General features: G+C 40.7%; 1 protein-coding gene across 2 annotated transcripts in view; it reads left to right on the top strand.

Moving 5' to 3' along the window:
* The window catches only part of FBN1 (fibrillin 1), a 256582-nt gene extending 231814 nt beyond the window's left edge, over positions 1-24768 (top strand). For both annotated transcript variants that reach the window (XM_059058585.2, XM_067029215.1), the window contains exons 61-66: positions 5604-5720; positions 5983-6111; positions 6859-6978; positions 19059-19290; positions 21807-21981; positions 23479-24768. In XM_059058585.2, the coding sequence (XP_058914568.2) occupies positions 5604-5720; positions 5983-6111; positions 6859-6978; positions 19059-19290; positions 21807-21981; positions 23479-23868 (1163 nt within the window). In that variant the 3' untranslated portion in view covers positions 23869-24768. The remainder of the gene's footprint in view (positions 1-5603; positions 5721-5982; positions 6112-6858; positions 6979-19058; positions 19291-21806; positions 21982-23478) is intronic.
* The last annotated feature ends 270 nt before the right edge of the window (positions 24769-25038 follow it).

Genomic DNA, 25038 nt, shown 5'->3' with positions numbered 1-25038 from the left:
CTAGGGACTTTCCTGGTAGTCCAGTGGCTAAGACTCTGCACTCCCAATGCAGGGGGCCCAGGTTCAATCCCTGGTCAGGGAACTAGATCCCACATGGTGCAGCTAAAGATCCTGCATGCCACAACTAAAAGATCCCATGTGCCACAACTAAGACGCGGCACACCCAAATAAATGTTTAACAATATGCTACTGAACAACCAATGGATCATTGAAGAAATCAAAGAGGAAATCAAAAAATACCTAGAGACAAATGAAAATGAAAACATGACAATCCAACACCTACGGGACGCAGCAAAAGCATTTCTAAGAGGGAAGTTTATAGCAATACAATCTTACCTCAGGAAACAAGAAAAATCTCAAGTAAACAACCTAACCTTACACCTAACGCAACTAGAGAAAGAAGAACAAACAAAACCCAAAGTTAGTAAAAGGAAAGAAATCAAAAAGATCGGAGCAGAAACTAATGAAATAGAGATGAAGAAACAATAGAAAAGATCAATGAAACTAAAAGCTGGTTCTTTGAAAAGATAAACAAAATTGATAATCTTTTAGCCAGACTCATCAAGGAAAAAAAGGGAGAGGGCTCGAATCAATAAAATTAGAAATGAAAAAGGAGAAGTTACAACTGGCACTACAGAAATACAAAGGATCATAAGAGACTGCTACAAGCAACTGTATACCAATAAAATGGACAACCTAGAAGAAACAAATTCTTAGAAAGGTACAATCTCCAAAGACAGAACCAGGAAGAAACAGAAAATATGAACAGACCAATCACAAGTACTGAAATTGAAACTGATTAAAAAACCCCAAACAAACAAAAGTTCAGGACCAAATAGCTTCACAGGCAAATTCTATCAAACATTTAGAGAAGAGTTAACACCTATCCTTATGAAACTGTTGGAAAAAAATTGCAGAGGAAGGAACACTCCCAAACTCATTCTATGAGGCCACCATCACCCTGATAACAAAACCAGACAAAGATACCTCCAAAAAAGAAAATTACAGGCCTATATCACTGATGAACTTAGATGTAAACATCCTTAAAATACTAGCAAACCAAATCCAACAATACATTAAAAGGATCATACATCATGATCAAGTGGGATTTATCCCAGGGATGCAAGGATTTTTCAATATCTGCAAATCAATCAGTGTGGTACACTACATCAACAAATTGAAGAATAAAAACCATATAATCATCTCAATAGATTTGCATAAAAATCTTTTGACAAAATTCAAAACCCATTTATGATAAAAAAAAAAAGAACTCTCCAGGAATTGGGCATAGAGGGAACATAACTTAATAAAGCCCATATATGACAAACCTACAGCTAACATCATATTCAATGGTGAAAAGCTGAAAGCATTTCCTCTAAGTTTAGGAACAAAACAAGAATGTCCACTCTCGCCACTTCTATTCAACATAGTTGTGGAAGTCCTAGCCATAACAATCAGAGAAAGAAAAGAAATAAAAGGAATCCAAATTGGAAAAGAAGTAAAACTGTCACTGTTTGCAGATGACATGATGCTATACATAGAAAATCCTAAAGATGCTACCAGAAAACTACTAGAGCACATCAGTGAGTTTGTTAATGTTGCAGGATACAAAATTAATACACAGAAATCTGTTGCATTTCTATACATCAACAACAAAAGATCAGAAAGAAAAATAAAACAATCCCATTATCATCTCATCAAAAAGAATAATACACCCAGGAATAAACCTACCTAAAGAGGCAAAAGAACCGTACTCCGAAAACTAAAAGACACTGATGAAAGAAATCGAAGATGACACACACAGATGGAAAGATATACCATATTCTTGGATTGGAAGAATCAATATTGTCAGAATGACTGTACTACGCAAGGCAATCTATAGATTCAATGCAATCCCTATCAAATTACCAATGGCATTTTTCACACAACTACAACAAAATATTTTAACATTTGTATGGAGACACAAAAGATCCCAAATAGACAAAGCAATCTTGAGAAAGAAAAACGGAGCTGGATGAATCAGGAGGAATCAAGTATAGTCTCACTTCAGACTATACTACAGTGCTACAGTCATCAAAACAGTATGTATGGTACTGGCACAAAAACAGAACTATAGATCTATGGAACAGGATAGAAAGCCCAGAAATAAACCCATGCACCGATAGTCAATTAATCTATGATAAAGGAGGCAAGGCTATACAATGGAGAAAAGACAGTCTCTTCAATAAATGGTACCTGGAAAACTGGACAGCTACATGTAAAAGAATAAAATTAGAACAGTCTTGAACACCATACACAAAAATAAACTCAAAATGGATTAAACACTTAAATGTAAGACTTGATACCTTAAAACTCTTAAAGGAAACCAAAGGCAGAACACTTTGACATAAATTGAAGCAACATCTTTTTCAATCTGTCTCCTAGAGTAATGGAAATAAAAATAAACAAATGGGACCTAATTAAACTCAAAAGCTCTTGCACAGCAAAGGAAAAACCATAAACAAAATGAAAAGACAACCCACAGAATGGAAGAAAATATTTGCAAATGATGCTACCGACAGGGGATTAATCTCCAAAATCTACAAACACCTCAAGCAGCTCTATATCATACAAACAAACTACCCAATCAAAATATGGACAAAAGATCTAAATAGACATTTCTCCAAAGAGAAATGGAGAAATGTGTCCCTTGGTCCCACAGATGGCCAAGAGGCACATGAAAAGATGCTCAATATCACTAATTATTAGAGAAATGCAAATCAAAACTACAGTGAGATATCATCTCACACCAGTCAGAATGGCTATCATCAAAAAGTCTACAAATAGGGCTTCCCTGGTGGCGCAGTGGTTGCGAGTCCGCCTGCCGATGCAGGGGACATGGGTTCGTGCCCCGGTCCGGGAAGATCCCACATGCCACGGAGCGGCTGAGCCCATGAGCTATGGCCGCTGAGCCTGCGCGTCCAGAGCCTGTGCTCCGCGACGGGAGAGGCCACAACAGTGAGAGGCCCGCGTACAGAAAAAAAAAAAAAAAAAAAAAAAAGTCTACAAATAGTAAATGCTGGAGAGGGTGTGGAGAAAAGTAAACCTCCTACACTGTTGTTGAGAATGTACATTGGTACAGCCATTATGGAGAACAGTATGGAGGTTCCTTAAAAAAAAACTAAAAATAGTTACCATATATTCCAGCGATCCCACTCCTGGGCATATATCTGGAGAAAACCATGGTTCAAAAGGATACATGCACCCCAATGTTCATTGCAATGCTGTTTACGATAGCCAAGACATGGAAACAACTAAATGTCCATCAATAGAGGAATGGATAAAGAAGATGTGGTACATATATACAATGGAATATTACTTAGCCATTAACAAGAATGAAATAATGCCATTTGCTGCAACGTGGATAGACCTGGAGATTATCATACTAAGTGAAGTAAGTCAGACAGAAAAAGACAAATATTTAAATATGATCAATTGCTTATCAATATAAGCAATATGATATTGCTTACATGTGGAATCTTAAAAAAAAAATCACACAAATGAACTTATTTACTAAACAGAAACAGACAAACTTAGAAAACAAACTTATGGTTACCAAAGGGGAAAGGTGGGTGGGAGGGACAGATTGGGAGTTTGGGATTGATATATATACACTAATGTATTTAAAATAGACAACCAACAAGGACTTACTCTATAGCACAGGGAACTCTGCTCAATATTCTGCAATAACTTAAATGGGAAAAGAATTTGAAAAAGGATACATGTATATGTATAACTGAATCACTCTGCTGTACACCTGAAAGTAATACAATGTTGTTAATCAACTATACCCCAATATGAAATAAAATTTTTTTTTAAATCACTGAATTGTCCCCCTCACCTGTTTGCAGGTAAGCTTCAGTAACTGTGTGATGGTGCTCTAGCAAGTCCCCTGGGGTCATAGGGGAGGCCACCTGCTGGCAGGAGACATACAGCTGCCAATCCTGCAGAAACCAGAAAAGCAGAAACAGCAACTCCCCAGCAGTGGAAAGAGCACAGGATTGGCTCCTTCTTAAGAGATGTCAGCACTGGGAGAAATATGGGCAGTTCTTTAGTTCAGGTCCACTCCAGGTATTAGTCTAGCCAGGAACTGGCACTGATTTGCAGCTCCAAGCACAGCTCTGTATACAGTGATAAAAGAAGATTACAAGAAAGAGAGGGGGCTTCCCTGGTGGCGCAGTGGTTGAGAATCCGCCTGCCGATGCAGGAGACACGGGTTCGTGCCCTGGTCCGGGAAGATCCCACATGCCGCGGAGCAACTAAGCCCGTGAGCCATGGCCGCTAGGCCTGCGCGTCCGGAGCCTGTGCCCCGCAACGGGAGAGGCCACAACAGTGAGAGGCCCGCGTACCGCAAAAAAAAAAAAAAAAAAAAAAAAAAAAAAAGAAAGAGAGGGAGGCAGGCAGAGAGCTAGGCAGGAAGGAAGGAAGGCAGATAGATTTCTAAATTCTCTACAGTTTTTCTTTTTTTTTTTTGATTAAAATTCAACTAAAAGCTGGAACACACTTTGTATCTCTTGAAGGTTTAAAATAGCTATGGAGTTCACAAAGAGCCACAAGCTCTGGCAGTGAGGAAAGAGGCCTGGTCAAAGCGGAGGATTTTATTGAGAAGTGGAAAATAATGTTGGATAAATACTGTAGGCAGTCTTTAAAAAAAAAATGCTATTGGCTTATCAGAATTTTTTTTGTTTCCTTCCTGATTACTCAATTTTGTTTTATCCAAAGGAGAATCTAAACAAAAAAGTTAGTTTTGTTTGGTTTGACCTGGTTGACCAGCTCATTTGAGAAGATTAAAAACAGCAAACAGGAAAGAACCAAGCAGAGAAATTCATTTCCACCCTCAACATTTTTTTAAAATTAATTTATTTATTTTTGGCTGTGTTGGGTCTTCATTGCTGCAGGTGGGCTTTCTCTCGTTGCGGCGAGTGGGGGCTACTCTTTGTTGTGTGCAGGCTTCTCATTGTGGTGGCTTCTCTTGTTGTGGAGCACAGGCTCTAGGTGTGCAGGCTTCAGTAGTTGTGGCTTGTGGGCTCAGTAGTTGTGGCTTATGGGCTTCAGTAGTTGTGGTGCACAGGCTTAGTTGCTCCATTGCACGTGGGATCTTCCCAGACCAGGGCTCGAACCCATGTCCCCTGCATTGGCAGGCAGATTCTTAACCACTGTGCCACCATGGAAGCCCAACATTTCTTTTTATATTTTAACTTGAATAGATCTTCTCAGTGCTTTGAAAATTTTTGAGAATCCTTAATCTTTTATTCCATTTTGTAATTCATTTAAATTTTATAATTTATTGGACATTTCTTTGCTGAGAAATTTCTGCATTTCTATAACTAAAGGGAATGGGTTTTTCTTGGATCCCCAAAGAAATGCATTTTTGGTCTGAATTGAAACCATGCTTCATCTTTCAAACCCTTATCTCCTGGGTTCCTCCTAGCCATTTGCTGTGGCTCTCTTCTGACCAGGTCATTTGAGATGTAGAAAAGAAAACTCAGAGCTGCTCCCTAGGGCAGCTTCTAGGTACCTGGGCTTCAGCTCAATTCCAATGCCCATCTTGCATTTTCTTATAGATCTTGATGAGTGTGCAACTAAGCAACACAACTGCCAGTTCCTGTGTGTTAACACCATTGGCAGCTTCACATGTAAATGTCCTCCTGGATTTACCCAACACCATACTGCCTGCATTGGTAAGTGGGAGGGGAAAAATCCTATATGGAGTACAGCTATTCCTCTAAGGGATTGTTTTCAAGCATTTCTGCTGTTGGAATAAGAAGATAAAACTCAAAAAAATATGTGAGTACATGTATGTGTGTCTGTGTGTGTGCATGCATGTATGTGAAAAGTTATTGGCCTTTTCTGAGCAAATCACCCTTCTTTCTTTCTTTTAAATAACACAAAGACAGCTTCGGGGAAGTTTCACCCTCTCCTTTCCCCCACTGTTTCTTACAGATAACAATGAATGCACCTCTGACATCAACCTGTGTGGGTCTAAGGGCATTTGCCAGAATACTCCTGGAAGCTTTACCTGTGAATGCCAGCGGGGATTCTCACTTGATCAGAGCGGTGCCAGCTGTGAAGGTGAGTAGAGCCCTTAGCTTGATCCAGCTGGTCGGTCCTTGTGGAGGTGGCCTATAAACACCTGCATCATCATCCTCTATGAGACATCAGAACTGAGCACAGGGGAGATAGCCAGCTGAAGGTTGCACGGGTCCTATATCTTAGAGATCCACCTTTTGTCTCAAGCTTGATTGTGTCCATAACACATGCTTCTCCTGAATATAACAAGACTTTTTCTGCTCAGTTGTTAATTTAGTCTAATAGGGAATGACCCAGTCAAGAAAAATAGCTAGATTCCTGAATTTGACTAATTTTCTAGTCACTGGATCCAGAGTCTTAGAAGGATTCCCTTAATGTGGATTAAATATATGAGGAAAAGCTCTTCTGCTAATATATGATTAAATGTTTTACTTATATTTTTTAGGATTTTGTTTTTGTACTGACATTTTGGTTTCTAATTCTGGCACAAATAAGGAAATGAAAATAATTTACACAGCTGTCTCAGAGTGCTCTTGTGCCTTGCGTTAGTTTCTCCATCATTTTTATTCATGGACTTTACCAGGGATACATGAATGGTTTTTTCCTTGGACTTATCAAAAGCTCCAGAGTAGATATTCTTGAAGTTTTGGGTGGTAGAATAATTTTTTAAGGATCAGATTTCTTACTAAAATTGCCTTTCACTTTCATATGCACATAAATGTTGCTTCAGAGAACACCTCTGAGACAAGCATTGATGTGACTTAAAGGCGACTCTGCCTTCTTTTTCAGATGTGGACGAGTGCGAAGGAAACCATCGCTGCCAGCATGGCTGCCAGAACATCATCGGGGGCTACAGGTGCAGCTGCCCCCAGGGCTATCTCCAGCACTACCAATGGAACCAGTGTGTTGGCAAGTAGTTTTGCCTTGTTCTTAAGATAAACTGCTATCAGCTCCTATGAGTCAGAAAACTGCTTGCTTTCTAAAAACTTTCAACTTGTCATTGAAGCAACAAATACTCATTTCAAATTGTCCATACACGTTGAATCCAGAAGGAAGTCACAGCCTTTGCAAAGTAGCAAACTAAGAAAAAAAAATAATGATAAAGGGTATTTTGAGGGCATTTGAAATGAAATGTCCCCAGAATTCCTTGACTCCCAATATCCCCTTGCTCTCCTGCTTCGTTGCTAGTCATCAGCCCACATGGAGTTCTCTTCACCTTAGAGGCCAACAAAATCCTGCTTCTGACTGTAGTTTATCAGCCAGTCAGAGGCTGTTATGAGCAACTTTTGGCCAGAAGACGCAGAAGTGGTTCCATTGAGTGCTATGCGTCTTTGGGGCAGAGTGCAAGCAGCAAACACAGACAGTTTTTTTCAGGATTGCTAATTTGTTTTGAATAATAAGGGAGTCCCCTAGAATCTCCCATTAAATTGAAGCTTTTTTTTTTTTTTTTTTTTTTTTTGCGGTACGTGGGCCCCTCACTGCCACAGCCTCTCCCGTTGTGGAGCGCAAGTTCAGAGGCCATGGCTCACAGGCCCAGCCGCTCCGCGGCACATGGGATCCAGGGCACGAAGCCGTATCCCCTGCATCGGCGGACAGACTCTCAACCACTGCGCCACCAGGGAAGCCCTGAAGCTGTCATTTTTGATTCCACAGTATCATAGGAAAATAACTCTTAATACATCAGGGAATCCCAACATTACAAATTTAGAGGGACCCCAATCCATTTAGCCCAAGCCCTTTGTTTTACTGATGAAGACTTAGAAGCCCAGGAAGGAAAGGTAGTCTGTCCTTACCGGTTCTTTGGTGGCAGGACCAGAGCTAGAACCCAAGGCTCTTAACTTCATGTTTTAGGGCTGCGTTTCTAGTGTCACCTTCACTTTTTTTTTTTTTTTTTTCATTCAGCAAGTAGCACTGCAAGCTTTGTGCTCTGGTGACCTGTTTTGGCTGCCACTCTCTTGGGTACAGAGCCCTACTTAGCAAAAACAAAGAGCAACTGCCTTCTGGGTGGCTGCTCCACATTGCAATGCTTGACTTTACTCCAAATGAAGACACATTTGGTACATGTTCATTTATCAAATGTGTGTCTCTCTCATCTGGTTTGATTCTTTACAAGATGCAGTTTTACAGAGGTGAGTAGTGTTGGCTAAAATGACCACAGTGCTAGAGTTTAGGCTGCACAGCTTGCTGATAATGCAGGGGACATGGGTTCGTGCCCCGGTCCGGGAGGATCCCATGTGCCGCGGAGCCGCTGGGCCCGTGAGCCGTGGCCACTGGGCCTGTGCGTCCAGAGCCTGTGCTCTGCAACGGGAGAGGCCATGGCAGTGAGAGGCCCCCATACCGAAAAAAAAAAAAAAAAGCCCTTTGTTATCAGCTGAGGAAGGTCTTGGATTTTAATCACCAGTTTCTGACATTGTTCACAGAACTTCCAGTATGAGCTTTGTTGATTCAATACCCAGCATATGAGCCTATCTGCCCTTATTACATAGGTCCCTTGAATGAAATTGGAGCTGTGGAGAAGAGTATAAAAGAGGTGAAGGTCTGTCACTGCTGGGCCTTACCCTCCTCTTCCTACACTCAGTCCAGAAATAGTAGAGATAGCCAGGTCATGCCCTTGTTGCCTGGAGATTCTATTTTGGCCCCGTGAAGATCATCTCCTGCCTGGGACTTGTAGAAGAATGAGTCTGTTAGGAAGTGGGAAGAGAGGGGAGGATCAAGATGGCAGAATAGGAGGATGTGGAGCTCACATCCCCCAACAAACACATCAAAAATACGTCTACATGTGGAGCAACTCTCACGGAAACCCAACTGGAAACTGGCAGAAGACTTATTCAACCAAAGTGGCAGGAAAGATCTCCATGAAGCTGGGTAGGGTGGAAAAAATAAAAAAGAAGGCATTGGAACGCGACTGGAACCCCTGGGACGATCTGTGAAGGAGGGAAGGTCCACGTGAACAGCCCTCACCCTGAGGAGCTTCCTTGCCTGCTGGGAGGTCTGCTGGGACAGATGGAGGGAGCTGGACTCTGCTTGTGAGGAGTGCACATGTGCCGGCTTGCTAGCAGGGCGGAGAGAGACCAGCACTGACAGCTGCCACCTTGCCATACTTCTCAGTCTGAAACTCATGTGGGGCTGGACTGCCAGTATAAGCAGCGACTAAGTGCTGAATCTCAGGCAGGGAGGGTCTGGCCATGGTGGATTTTGTCAGCACACATACCAGGTGGTGCCACAGAAACACATGACTTGGGTGGACAGGCCATGGAAAGGAGTATGCAGAGGTTGTTTCCTGGCAAGAGCACTCTCTCCACCCATTCCACCCGACAGCCTGGAGCCGGATTTAGGGTGGGCAGGTCCTCAGAGTGGCCTGTCACAGAGGCAGTCCAGGCTCCAGACAGTAGCACAACCACCTCGATTCCTGTAGCCACAGCACCCTGGCCTCCAGCACCAGCCTACTCTATACCACAGCCTAGCACTAGGTCTGGGATGAACACAACAGAAAGGGACACAACCTTGAATGCTTCTCAGCAGAACCATGGACACCTGCATGGGTGGCACTTAGGTTTGCTGTGACCACACGGGCCTTACTTGCTTCAGCAGTCACCTCCTTTGGGACACAGCACACACTCAAGGGCAATGGAGCCTGACCAAACCTGACCCTCAGGGCTTCTACTCCAACAACTGTGGAGGAGACACCACCCTGACAGGGCTGTGACAGCCACAGAGCAAAAAGGAGGCCCCACCCAACATCCAGTGCAGGCTATGGATGCACAACACCAATCACATCCTCTATCAAAGGAATAATGGCCAGCACACTCTGAGGAAAGATGTGGCTGGCATCCATACCATAAATAGACTTCTCACCAAAAATATTGGAATCACACAGTCTACACAGGGATGCTCCTACATAAAACACCCCTTCAAGACCACAGTAGATAACTTTCTCTTTCTCTATGAATTTAGGAGAAACAGTTAAGTAAAATGAAAAAGCATAGGAACTATTCCCAGTTAAAAGAATAAGAGAAACCCCCTGAAATAACAGATAGTGAAATAGACCTCACCAGTCTACTAAACCCAAGTTCAAAAAGGAGGTAAGAAAAATGATAAAGAATTAATAAAGGTTATCAATAGAAATGAAGATTAAACAATGAACTAGAAACTATAAAGAGAAACCAGTCAAAATTAGACAACTCAATTGATGAGATAAAAACCAATCTAGAAGCAATGAATAGCATACTAAATAACACAGAAGAACAAATAAGTGATCTGGAAGACGGAATAATGGAAATCACCCAATCAGAACAGCAGACAGAAGGAAAAGTGAAAAAAATGAAAGCAACACATGGGGCCTATGGGATAATACAAAGTGTGCCAATCTACACATAACAGGGGTTCCAGAAGGAGAAGAGAGAGGGAAGGGGATCTAAAGTGTATTTGAAGAAATTATGGCTGAAAACTTCCCAAACCTAAAGAAGAAAACAGATATACAGGTACAGGAAGCACAAAGGGTCCCAAACAAGATGAAACTAACAGACCCACACCAAGACATATCATAATTAAAATGGCAAAAGTTAAAGAGAGGATTCTAAAGGCAGCAAGAGAAAGATTCAGTTACAAGGGAACCCCCATAAGACTATCAGCTTATTTCTCTGCAGAAACTTTGCTGGCCAGAGGGAATGTCATGATATAATCAGTCTTGAAAGGGAAAAACCTACAACCTAAGATACCCTACACTTAGCAACATTATCATTTAGAATACAAGGAGAGAGAAAAAAATTCTCAGATAAACAAAAACTAAAAGAATTCAGCAATACTAAACCTACCCTAAAAGAAATATTGAGGGAATTCCCTGGAAGTCCAGTTGTTGGACTCCATGCTTCCACTGCAGGGGGCATGGGTGTTATCCCTGGTCAGGGAACTAAGCTCCTGCATGCCATGTGGTACAGTCAGGAAAAATATATATATATAGAGAGAGAGAAAGGTCTTCTCTAAATAGAAAAGCAAGAATCTATAGGAATGGGATAATCCCAACAGGAAAGGCAAATATATAAAAGGATTGAAGATCACTTAAGCCAGTACATACATTAAAAAACAATCAAAAAATTGTTGTAAAAGTGATTATATCTACAATTAATAGCAAAAGCATAAACATGAAGATGTAAAATAGGACATCAAAATCAATTTGGAGGAGGGGACTAAAAAATGTAGATTGTTTAGAATATGTTTGAGCTTATATGACTATCAGTTTAAAGCAAGTAGATATAGTTATGGGTCAACACACTTGAAAACCAGGGTAACCACAAATTAAAAACATAAAATAGATTCACTAAAACCAAAAAGAAGGAAACTCAAACATAATATTTAAAAAACCATCAAACCACAAAAGGAAAAACAAAAAAGACATGAACAAAGAAAAACTACAAAATCAACTGGATAACAAGGTTTAAAATGACAATAAGTACATAACCTCTCAATAATTATTTTAAATGTCAATGGACTAAATGCTCTGATTGAAAGACACAGTGGCAGATTGGATAAAACAACAAGAACCTATAATATGCTGCCTACAAGACACTTCAGGGAGAAAGACAAACACAGATTGAAAGGGGATGGAAAAAGATATTTCATGCAAATGGAAATGACAAGAAAACAGGGGTAGGGATACTCATATCAGGCAAAATTGACTTTAAAACAAAGTCCATAAAAAAAAAAAGAAGGACATTATATAATGATAAAGGGATCACCACAAGAAGAGGATATTACACTCAATAATACATGCACCCAATATAGGAGCACCTAAATATATAAAACAAATACTAACAGACATAAAGGGAGAAATTGACAGGAATACAATGATAGTAGGAGACTTTTACACCATACTGACACCAATGAACAGATCTTCCTCAGTGAGGCAGCAGAGGTCCTAAATGACATAACAGACCAGTTGGACTTAATTGATATCTACAGGACACTACATCCAAAACAAAAACACCAGAATACACATTCTTTTGAAACACACATGGAACATTCTCTAGGATAGACCACTTCCCAGGTTACAAAACAAGCATCAAGAACTTTAAGAGGATATAAATTATTTCAATCGTCTTTTCTGACCACAATAGTATGAAATGAGAAATCAACTACAGAAAGAAAAATGGGGGGAAAAAAATGAACACGTGGAGACTAAACAACATGCTACTAAAAAACCCAATGGGTTAACAATGAAATCAAAGAAGAAATCAGAAAATACCTCGAGACAAACAACAATGGAAACACAATCTTACACAATCTATGGGATGCAGCAAAAACAGTTTTAAGAGAGAAGTTCACAGCGATACAGGCCTTCCTCAAGAAACAACAAAAATCTCAAACAAACAACCTAACCTACCACCGAAAAGCATTAGAAAAACAACAAGCAAAACCTAAAGTCAGCAGAAGGAAATAATAAAGATCAGAGAGGGAATAGAGATTTTTTAAAAACCCAGAAAAGATCAGTAAAACCAAGAACCAGTTTTTTTAAAAGATAACCCGAATTGACAAACCACTAGCCAGGCTCACCAAGAAGAAAAGAGAGGACCCAAATAAACAAAATAAGAAATGAAAGAGGAGAAATAACAACTGATACCACAGAAATACAAAAAATCATAAGAGAATACTATGAACAGTTATATGCCAATAAGTTGAAAAACACAGAAGAAATGGGCAAGCTTTTAGAGACATACACCCTGCCAAAACTGAATCAAGAAGAAACAGAGGGCTTCCCTGGTGGTGCAGTGGTTGAGAATCCGCCTGCCAATGTAGGAACATGGGTTTGTGTCCTGGTCTGGGAAGATCCCACATGCCACGGAGCGGCTGGGCCCGTGAGCCATGGCCACTGAGCCTGCACGTCTGGAGCCTGTACTCCACACGGGGAGAGGCCACAACAGTGAGAGGCCTCCGTACCACAAAAAAAAAAAAAAAAGAAGAAACAGATAATTTGAACAGACCAATCACTAGAAGTAAAATAGAATCTGTAATGAGAAAAACTCCCTGCAAACAAAAGTCCAGAACCGGACTGCTTCACTGGGGAATTCTACCAAACATACAAAGAACTTATACCTAGCCTTCTCAAACTATTCCAAAAGATTTAAGAGGAGGTAACACTCCCAAAGTCATTGTATGAAGAAGCCACCATCACCCTGATGCCAAAACCAGACAAAGACACTACACAAAAAGAAAATTACAGGCCAATATCTTTGATGAATATAGATGAAAAAATCCTCAATAAAACATTAGCAAACTGAACCCAACAATACATAAAAAGGATCATACACCATGATCAAGTTGGATTCATTCCTAGGTCACAGAGGTGGCTCACATGCAAAATCAATGTGTTACACCACATCAATAAAAGGAAAGACAAAAACCACATAATCATCTCAACAGATGCAGAGGAAGCATCTGATAAAATTCAACATCCATTCATGATAAAAACTCTCACCAAAGTGGGTATAGAAGGAACATATCCCAACATTATAAAAGCCATTACGACAAACCAACAGCCAATATAATGTTAAACAGTGAAAAGCTGAAAGCCTTCCCACTAAAATCTGGAACAAGACAAGGATGCCCACTCTCACCATTTCTATTCAACATAGTATTGGAAGTCCTAGCCACAGCAATCAGAGAAGAAATTAAAGGTATCCAAATTGGAAGCAAAGAGGTAAAACTGTCACTATTTGCAGACGACATGATACTCTACGTGGAGAACCCTAAAGACTCCAGACAAAAACTGTTGGAATAAATGAATTCAACAAGGTAGCAGGATACAAGATTGATATACAGAAATCTGTACCATTTCCTTACACCAACAATATGAGAAAGTAAAAAAAAAAAAAAAATCCTGTTTAAAATCACATCAAAAAAATGAAATACCTAGGAATAAACTTTACCAAGGAAGTGAAAGACCTATATGCTGAAAACTATAGAACATTAATAAAGGAAATTGAAGATGATTCAAAGAAATGGAAAGATATCTCATGCTCTTGGATTGGAAAAATTAATGTTGTTAAAATGGACATACTACCCAAATCAATCTATAGATTTAATGTGATCCTTATCAAAATTCCTGTGACATTTTTCACAGAACTAGAAAAAAATCCCCAAATTTATATGGAATCACAGAAGACCCAGAATTTTCAAAGCAATTCCAAGGAAAAAGAACAAAGCTGCAGGCATAAACCTTCCAGAATTCAGACTATAATACAAAGCTGCAATAATCAAAACAACATGGTATTGGCACAAAAACATACACATAGATCAATGGAACAGATAGAGAGCCCAGAAATAAACCCACACACCTACAGTCAATCTGCAACAAAGGAAGCAAGAATATACAATGGAGAAAAGACATCTTCGGCAAGTGGTTCTGGTAAAGCTGGACAGCCACATGTAAATCAGTGAAGTTAGAACACTCCCTCACACCATATACAAAAATAAACTCAAGATGGTTTAAAGACCTAAATATAAGACGTGACACCATGAAATTCCTAGAAGAGAACATAGGCAAAACATTCTTGGACATAAATCGTAGCAGTATTTTCTTAGATCAGTCTCCCAAAGCAAAAGAAATAAAAGCAAAAATAAACAAATGGTACCTGATCAAACTTAAAAGCTTTTGTATGCAAAGGAAACCATCAACAAAATGAAAAGACAACTTATGGAATGGGAGAAAATATTTGCAAATGATGAAACCGACAAGGGGTTAATATCCAAAATACACAAACAGCTCATACAACTCAGTATCAAAAAAACAAACAACCCAATCAAAAAGTGGACAGAAGACCTAAATAGTCATTTCTCCAAAGAAGACATACAGATGGCCAATCAGCACATGAAAAGAGGCTCAACACTGCTAATTATTAAAGAAATGCAAATCAATACCACTATGAGGTATCATCACCTTACACTGGTCAGAATGACTATCATCAAAAAGTCTACTATCTCCAAAAAAGTCTACTATCATCAAAAAGTCTACATCTGGAGAATGTATGAAGAAAAGGGAACCCTCCTGCACTGTTGGTAGGAATGTAAATTGGTGTAGCCATTATGGAGAACAGTGTGGAGGTTATTTTAAAAACTAAAAATAGAGTTACCATATGATCCAGCAATCCCACTCCTGGGCATATATCCCAAAAAGATGAAAACTCTAATTCGAAAAGATACGTGCACCCCAGTGTTCACAGCAGCACTATTTACAATAGCCAAAATGTGGAAACAACCCAAGTGCCCATCAACAGATGACTGGTTTACAAAGATACACACACACACACACACACACACACACACACACACACACACAGGAATATTACTCAGCCATAAAAAATGAAATATTGCCATTTGCAGCAACATGGATGGACCTATATAATATATATAAGTGAATCACTTTGCTGTACACATGAAACTAACACTATTGTAAATCAACTAAACTTCAGTTTTTAAAAAGTGGGAAGAGGTTTGGGGGTTTTGATGCCCAGAAGATACCAGTTCAAACTGGTCTCATAATTCTTGGGGATTATTGTTACCCAGAATGAGCACTGTATTGCCTTGGGCCAGAATAGCTTCCCCAGAGCCATGCAGAGCAGATCTCTTGGACCAGCCCTCCCTGGATCCTTGCTCCTAGGCAGCCAGAAGTTCACTCTTGGAAGATGGATGGGTTTATAGGGTAAAGGGCCACGGATATCATTGCTTTCTAGAAAATATCAAACTTGCAGCTTGAAGTTGGAGCTGACCCATCGTGACCTATAGGAAATTAGTGAAGGAAAGGCTGTTCTACATTTGGAGTTCTCCCAGTGGCTCTCCCTTAACACCACAGCTAAGACACACTATGCAAGCCTGATGCTGGAACCTTTGAGTTTAGAGGACAGAGTAAGTAGGTTTCCATCTGTTTTTAAGGAGTGTCTTTCAGAGACTCTAATACTCTTTCATTCAAATTAGAATTGTCTCTTTTTATGAAAAGAGCAAAACCCTCACCAATTTAAGTAACAACTGAAAGAATAAAACAAAGATTTTGGCATGTAGAAAAATTCCTTGTGGAGCCATTTGCTCCAGGGTGCACACACAGGATGAAAAAGGTCAGGAAAAGTGCAAAACATGTTAAACAAATCATGGTATTTGTATATTGATAGAAAGGGTGAGTGCACAAACAGATTGTTTGCAAGTTGTAAACACTGAACATCTGCCAATTTCTTATCTTAATCCGTGCTCCACTCTACCCCACCTCTCCAACCCAGATAAGCAAGTTTAATTTAAACTTATTAGATTCTCAGGGAGGAAAAAAATGTAAAATAAAGTAGAAAAGAATGTGAAAAGGGGACAGGGAGAGTTCTTGACAGGAAGAGATACTCCAAGTTAAAAAGAGAGATACTCAAACTTAGAAAGAACCTTAGCAATGATCTAGTCTGATCTGTTTCCTAACATATCAATCCCTCTCCAACCTAGAAAGGTACTCACCTTCTCCCCAGATAGCCCAATCTATGCATAGGAAACTTTAATTTTTAGAAATATCATTTTCATAAAGGATGAACCTTTTCTCCCGCTAACTCCTAACAATTGGTCCTATTTCTGCTCCTTGGAACAAAACAGAATAAATCTAAGCTCTGTATTAACAGGTCTTCCCCACATATACCCATGCCTTAGAGGTTTTATCAGCCAGAGTCCCAGCAAGTAACAGATGTCTGAGCCCAACCAAAAGCTCAGGATACAGGAGAGGAGCTTGTGGATGCTCCATTCCCATCAGCCGTGCAGAGCCGAGGGCAGGTGAGAAGTCTGGAGGTGGATAAGCAAGGCAAGGAGAAGACATTCAGCCCAGAGACATTCCCTTTACCAAGGCAACTACCCTCAGTTCTTCAGATTCATCCTTGGATGCCCATGGTCTCCATTAGTTTCTATCACACAGCTCACCTCTAATTTAAAATAAGGGCAAAAAGAACACAGATGATGGCATATTGAATAATTTTGTTTTAGGAACCTTAGAACCTAAGTGACCTTGGGTGGGTACTTGAGAGTCCTTGGATATAAAGGATCTCAAACAGATGCATAGCTAGGCACTGAGCCATAGCAGGCAGCTCAACCAATAGCTTTCTTATCATATATCTACTCCTTCTTCTCTCTGTCACTACATACAGGCAAGAAGTGGTGGTGAGGGGCAGGTCGAGAAAGGAAGTGGGAGGAAGAGAAAGAAGAGAGGAAGGAAGGGTGGAAGGCAATTTGATTTGTGTGTGTGTGTGTGTGTGTATGTATATATATGCAAGTATCCTGACCTCACCGTTTTTACCCACCTGTTCTCCTAATTTAAAAAAAAAAAGATATTTTCTTAGAAACAGTTTTGTTCTTGAAAAATGAATCTACCTCAGCAAATGAAAAAGTAAAAGAGAAAGGACCAGTTTAAATGTGGGTGAGTCTCCTGAGAGACACTGTGATATAAAGGAAAGCATGTGACTTTTGTAGTCAGACAGACCTGGGTGTGCATCTCTGCCCTGCGGCTGCTGCTGGGAGATCTTGGTGGGGCTTTCTGAGTCTTGCTTTCTTCACCTGGAAAATAGGGATTTTAATACCTACCTCCGTGACTGTTAGGCAGGTTAAGTAAATGGAGTGAAGTACTTAGTATCCCAACTGCCATACAGTAGGCATCTAATAAGTGTTAGTTGCCTTTCTCCTCCTCTCTTCCATTGGAAGAAGGTATTTGCTAAGTGAGGAGAAGGTCAATCACATGCATTCATATGAACATATGCCTGAAAATGGGCTCTAGCCATTAAGAAATGTCTTACCAGCAAACTTCCGTGCTGCCCTACAAAGGCAGGTCTACAAAAATACATTGGAAATTTCAAAAAAGTATACATCAGACATGATGAGAAACTTGAGGGTTTTTTCCCCTTTGAGTTGATTTGTTAAAGTTTGATTTCTTTTTCCTACTTATTGCCATCAGACTTGGCCGGTCCCTATCTGTAGCTGGTTCTGCAGCATCTGTGTCTCTTGTAGGTTTTCCCCAATTACTGTCTGTGAAGTCTGCACGGAATCTGTCCCAGCCATACTTAGCTTTAGACATGGCCTAGACTCTGGGCAGGAGGTGGTTGGGATAAGGGGGCCCATTAAGAGGTGGGAGCAGACATACCAGAAGACACTACTCATCCACAGGGCAAGCACCTGGGGGCTTCTATGGACTTTTTTTTTTTTTTTTTTTTTTTTTGTGGTACGCGGGCCTCTCACTGTTGTGGCCTCTCCCGTCGCGGAGCACAGGCTCCGGACGCGCGGGCTCGGTGGCCACGGCTCACGGGCCCAGCCGCTGCGCGGCATGTGGGATCTTCCCGGACCGGGGCACGAACCCATGTCCCCTGCATTGGCAGGCGGATTCTCAACCACTGCGCCACCAGGGAAGCCCTTCTATGGACTTTTGAAAATGAAGTCCTAGTGGGCCGACACTTTCTGCAGGATGTCAGCCCTTGCCAGCCCTACTCATCCTGAAAAAGGAAGACTGAGAAAGCAGCCTCCACGAATATGGTTCATCTCTGCTGTGGAGATAAACATCCTATTAACTGGGCACTTGTGAAGCAAAGGTGCAAAGAACTGATTCCCGCCCTCCCACCCTGAACCCTGAACCTTAGCCATGAACCATCCCCACGTTCTTCACGGGATGCTCCCGTAGAGCAGAACATACAAGTGTTGGCTTCAGATGAGAACTGGAGTCTCCTGGTCCTCAGAATGCCATACCCTAATGTACTCTGCCTGGTGGACTTGACCTCAGAAACCACGTTTGCTCACCATATGGCTATACACCACATCTGTTTCCACATCTTTCTCTCTTGTTCCCTTTCCCACCGCAGCCACCTCTGCCTGTGTTACCTTCCCAAGAGCCTAGGGGAGGGCCAGCTGGCCGGCAGCAAGTGGCCTGATCCAGACACCTCCATAGAAACCTCTGGCTGGTATCACATATGCGGTGTCTTCTGGTTTTTTTTCTGCAGATGAAAATGAATGCCTCAGCGCTCACATTTGCGGAGGAGCCTCCTGCCACAACACACTGGGGAGCTACAAGTGCATGTGTCCTGCTGGCTTCCAGTATGAACAGTTCAGTGGTGGGTGCCAAGACATCAACGAATGTGGCTCTTCTCAGGCCCCCTGCAGTTATGGCTGTTCCAATACCGAGGGCGGCTACCTCTGTGCCTGTCCACCTGGCTACTTCCGAATAGGCCAAGGGTAAGCACTGCTAGCCATGGTCGTGGTTGGAGGCTTTCTCGTTCATAACATAATTAAGTATATTTAATTCAAAATGACCTGTCCTAGTAGAGTAGAACCATACTTTTTATGATTCTTGAGTTAATTCCAATTAGCTCTGCAAAGGTTTTAGGTTATTTTATTTGAAAGGGGACATCTAGTTTTCTGGAAATTCATAGAATGTCAAACAAAATAATGAAATGACATTGTAAATACCTCGCTCTATGGCTTATCTGTCTCGTTCTCTTGATCTTCACATCTTGTTGGAAAGTGATTAATCTCTCAGGAAATACAGGGGCTGCGACCCATGACAGAACTGCACTCAGGCTGCACTTTGCTGATGCAGCCTTCTCCTGGGGCAAGCAGGATTCTGTCTCGACTTAAAATGCCTTCTCATCTAGCTCCTGTTAGGAGAAACCAAAAATATACCTTTTGTGGAGTCCTTTACAGTTTTAAAGTATATTTTACATTTCAGACTTAAATTTACATTAAAAATTGCCAAAATAGCATTAAATATAAGAGTTAAAAGAATTACTGTATTTTCCAGGTAGAATACTTCACCACATTGTATGCGTGAGAGCTGGAGCATGAACGATGTGTTTTTATTCTACTTAGTAATTTAAAAGTTAGCGTTTTCAAAGTTTAGGTCTTCTTCCCCACTGAATTAATCTGGACTTGGTTGTCTTGGTTTTGGCTATTCTGTGAAGGAGCTCAAATTTTAACTTTTTAATTAGGAACACAGACATTAAATATACATATACATACAAACCAACACACACACTTATATATTCTCCCCCCCACACAGTCACAGATTCCACAACACACACATACATGTATATATCAAATTGTTAATTTTGTGGTCTTTGATTTCTTGACACACAAACATCAAGTGATTCATTCTGGGGTGTGTAGAAGGTAAAAGAATGTTTCATGGGAAGCACACAGAATGCCAGCAATAGGACTCAAATTTCCAGATGTTTGTGTCTGGCTCTCAGTAGACTCATTCTTTATAAGTTTAATGCCAGAACCGTTTTCCCAGCAAAAACTGTGACACTCCAAACTGGCTTCTGGCCAGTGGGACTTTATAGTCACACTTCTTGTAAGTGGTGTTCCAGGGATATGAAAATACTGGAAGGGAGTTCTGAGAAAGGAGCCAAAGCCTGTGAATTTGGGGTTTGCCTTCCAATAATTTAATGATTATGTGAATGCACACACATGTATACTGGATGAGCATTTATCATTTCATCCATTTTATTGTTTCTACACATTTCATGGTGCAAGATTAAAGGACAAGGAAAGGAAATGTGTCGGGCTCAGCAGGATTACAGAAAATATTAGAAACCTGTAAATTGCTGCAAAACACAAAGTGTTCTTATTGGCATTATATTTTGAATCTTAAAGGCATAAAGGAAAATGAGTTATAAAGAATAGATCAACGAATACAGAAAGAGAAAATAGTATTTGGTCTACATTATGGACCCAGTAGTAGAGATCTACCCATTTATAACAGTTTGGGCTCCTCCGTGAGTCACTAGAATGGACCCTACTCCAATGTAAAGATTCTTTTAGGATCATTCAAATATTTCAACACATTTTGAAAGAGGAGCTTAGTAAATACATTCCAAGTGGCCTATGAAATAGTAAGCAGAATAACAAAACAAGGTACTTGTGAAACATGCAAGCCTCCCTCCATAACTTGGCTTTAAAAACTGAAAGGCAAAGAAAAACAGCTGAACTAGTTTTCTCTTGGGCATGGGTTTGTTTATCCAGCCTCACATGAGTCAGAGCCAGTGGACCTAGTGGTTTTGAATGATTTGAAACAATTTCCCACAGTTGGGTAAGCTTTGATACATGTATTTTATATATTGCATATCCTCACAGTTTATATCTAAATCAACCTCAGTTATCACCTAGAGCTTTCTTCTTATCTCGAGGAGGAGCTTCAGCCAAAGTGAGAGGTCTGATAATAGGAGAGATTGCTCAGAAGCTGGAGTGAAGGCTGGTGACAGCGGTGGTGGTGGAAGTGGAGGTGGCAGTGATAGTATCAGTTAAGCAGGAAGAGAGCAAGGAACTGCACAGTGATGTCTCATACCTTCCTCACTCATGTGGAGCCTGTTTCATAAAAAGAAGGCATTTTTATTGAACCTCCCGAGTCACATGGTCTCCCGCAGCCTCTGTTCTTCTTGTTTCCACTCCCCGTTTCCTCCCCAGCAGTACAGCAAAACACCTGCCACATTTCATTTGGGAAGTGAAGGGACAAATAAATATGCAAAACGGGGCCTTGAGAGACAGTAGAAAGAAAGCAGTCAACCCAGGGAACTGAGAATTTGAGGCCAAACACCGAGGGCTTCAGTGTTGTTCTGAGAATCAGCCAATCATCCAGTGAACAAATAATCAAGGACTGAATGTCACTAGGGAGGGTCCAGGCTTCACCAGAACTCTTGCTCCTCCATCTCCCAATTCTAACGAAAAACATCTGTGTTTCCCTTCTACCATAGGCACTGTGTTTCTGGAATGGGCATGGGCCGAGGAAACCCAGAGCCACCTGCCAGTGGTGAAATGGATGACAATTCCCTCTCCCCAGAGGCGTGTTATGAGTGTAAGATCAACGGCTACCCCAAACGGGGCAGGAAGCGGAGAAGCGCAAATGAAACAGATGCCTCCAACACTGAGGTAGGTCAGAAGGTGGTTTCTCCTGATGTCTCCTATTGCAGAAAGGTCCTCAAGATTCCTATGGTTTCCTCCAAGGATGCCCCAAAGTGTGAAAAATCTCCCTGAGGAGAAAAATCCAGACATTCCCTGAGCTCTAGGCTGTATTTTACAAGGGTCTGTGGGGCTCTCTGGAGTTTCTTGCTGCTTTTAGGGAGTGGCCATTCAAAGGTTTTCACATACTTGCTCATTTCCTCTGTCTCGGCCTCGCCGAAAAGAAAGTCAAACACCCACCCAAAGTCTGCTGAAAGGACAAGGTCTGAGATCCAGGACAGCAAGTGGGCAGGACAGTGAAGTGACATAGTTCTCCCTACACAGGGATGACAAGTTCTGAAAGCTACAGGCTCCTCTACTGAAAAGAGCCATGTGGAGTGTGAGGGAACTTGGATTCTAGACAAAAACAACATGGAGCTCAAGCAGCCTGGTTTTCTTTGCCTACGGCTGCTGCAGCCTTTCAGTCAACTCAGAAATGCAGATACTCACCCAGACCTCTGGCTGCAGGCCCGGAGAATCCAGCACATGTGGTCCCAGAGAGGCAAGCAAGAAGCCAGTGAAAAGCACTGAATATTAGCAGATCATCAGAGCCAGGAAGTAGGTTCATAGGTGTGTCTTTCGGTGGGGATGGTTTTGCGTCAGTGAATAAAATTGAAATAAACTGGTTCTTTCTTAGCATCAGTGCCGCAACCCATCTGCTGTGGTTTGGGAAATGATGGACTTGAGGATGTGGGGAGGGGGAAGGGTAAGCTGTGACAAAGTGAGAGAGTAGCATAGACATATATACACTACCAAACGTAAAATAGATAGCTAGTGGGAAGCAGCCGCATAGCACAGAGATCAGCTCAGTGGTTTGTGACCACCTAGAGGGGTGGGATAGGGAGGCTGGGAGATGCAAGAGGGAAGAGATATGGGAACATAAGTATATGTATAATTAATTCACTTTGTTATGAAGCAGAAACTAACACACCATTGTAAAGCAATTATACTCCAATAAAGATGTTAAAAAAAAAAAAAAGCAATCATGTGCTGATATCCAGGAAGAAAAAAAAAACTTGACTGTGCATCTGAATCATTTGGAAGGCTTGTTAAAACGGATTTCTGGAAAACATCCTCAGGGGTTCTGATTCACTAGGTCTCAGGTGACACCAAGAACTTGCATTTCTAACAGATGCCCAGGTGATACTGATGCTGTTACTAGGGGACCACACTTTGAGACCCATTGCAATAGAAGACCACCAAATACAAGTGATTTCAACTTTCTCCTTGACACATTTATTTTTTAATATTATAAAAATGTGCCAATTTAACATTTGTGGTTTAAGCAGTATTTTATGAATACTCACTTTCAATACAGTATATACAACATGAGAAGAAAGTTGTGTTAGTGTGAGAATGTGAGTCACTTTTTCTTTAGTAAGTGGCATATTTACCTTTTATTTAACACATTGCCATGTGTCTTTCCAGGATCAGCCTGAGATAGAAGCCAATGTGAGTCTTGCAAGCTGGGATGTTGAGAAGACAGCCGTGTTTGCTTTCAATATTTCCCACATCAATAACAAGGTCCGAATCCTAGAACTCCTTCCAGCCCTCACAACTCTGACGAATCACAACAGATACTTGATTGAATCTGGAAATGAAAATGGCTTCTTTAAAATCAACCAAAAGGAAGGGATCAGCTACCTCCACTTCACAAAGAAGAAGCCAGTGGTTGGAACCTATTCATTACAAATCAGTAGTAGTCCACTTTATAAAAAGAAAGAACTTAATCAGCTAGAAGATAAATATGACAAAGACTACCTCAGTGGTGAACTGGGTGATAATCTGAAGATGAAAATTCAGATTTTGCTTCATTAATTCACCATCCAGAGACCAAATAAAACAAAGATAGATAGGTAGAACTGAATTTTTCCCCCAATCAGAATCTTCATATTATAGGTACAGTCTTTCACCACGTAAATTGCTATAAATAAGCACTATTCTTGTATTACAAAAGCAAGGTACAGGTGACTACCCTAGTTCAAAACAACCACTTTCTCAGGCTTCTCATGTATGTAGCTAAGCTACCTTGTCATATGTGTTTATTTTTGAAAACTGGGACATGTATTTCCACTGAGGGTTGGCCATTCATGCTGATGTGCCATCCTTCTAGCAGACGTACAGGAGTGTGCTTTCAATTTATGGACTGTTCTATTTTTTCAAATTGTAAAACTTTGCTTCTCCAAATACAAGTATTAGGTTGGCCATTTATAATATCTATTTGGTGCTAGTAAATTCTCAAACTAGATTTATAAATGCACTGTAATATTTACACAACTTAGAAACCAAATTACAAGTATTCAGTTCAAATACTTCATTAATTTCAATCAACCAAAGTTAGTTCAGTAGCTTATCTCAGTTATGAGTATAATACATTACATGTAAATTAAGTGTGTGTATACTGTAATCGTGCTATTTTTTATCATTGAAACATTTATAAACTAGAATAATAATGCCCTTAATGTGAGGGTTTGTAATGGTGCTTATTAAGACCAAAGACTTGTTAAATGTATACACCAAGTGGTAATGAAATTTCTGTGACTGGCCCACACATGCATGGAGGTCTGGGAGGACCAGGAAACAGCCTCAGCAGCCAGAGGATCACCAGTGCATCCTTCATCACACCTGTGCAATATGCCAAGATTACCCTCGGCCATTCCTGTCAACAAGGGGTCCATGTCATAAATGACACAATAAAACAGTCTCTTTTTTAGTGTACCCCTTGGCTTTGTGTTCTTGCATGGATGTGGGATTGGAGGGGCCATTCTGGAGACTAAATAAAGTCTCCTGAAATTAAACTATCCTGGATCTGTTAGTTACAGCATCTAAAGGTGCCAAATATATAACCACTAGAAGAAAATTTAACATATTTGAGTCAGTCCTTTGTTTTATTCATTCAAGACAGTGGAGTTCTCACCAACAAGATATTTAGACTGTAGCATTATTTCTAAAACATGACCTAATTAATCCTGTGACTTTTAAACTACT

Source organism: Kogia breviceps, chromosome 3, assembly GCF_026419965.1.
Source record: "Kogia breviceps isolate mKogBre1 chromosome 3, mKogBre1 haplotype 1, whole genome shotgun sequence".
In the NCBI taxonomy this organism is placed as follows: domain Eukaryota; kingdom Metazoa; phylum Chordata; class Mammalia; order Artiodactyla; family Physeteridae; genus Kogia; species Kogia breviceps.
This window is presented reverse-complemented; position numbering and strand designations above follow the sequence as displayed.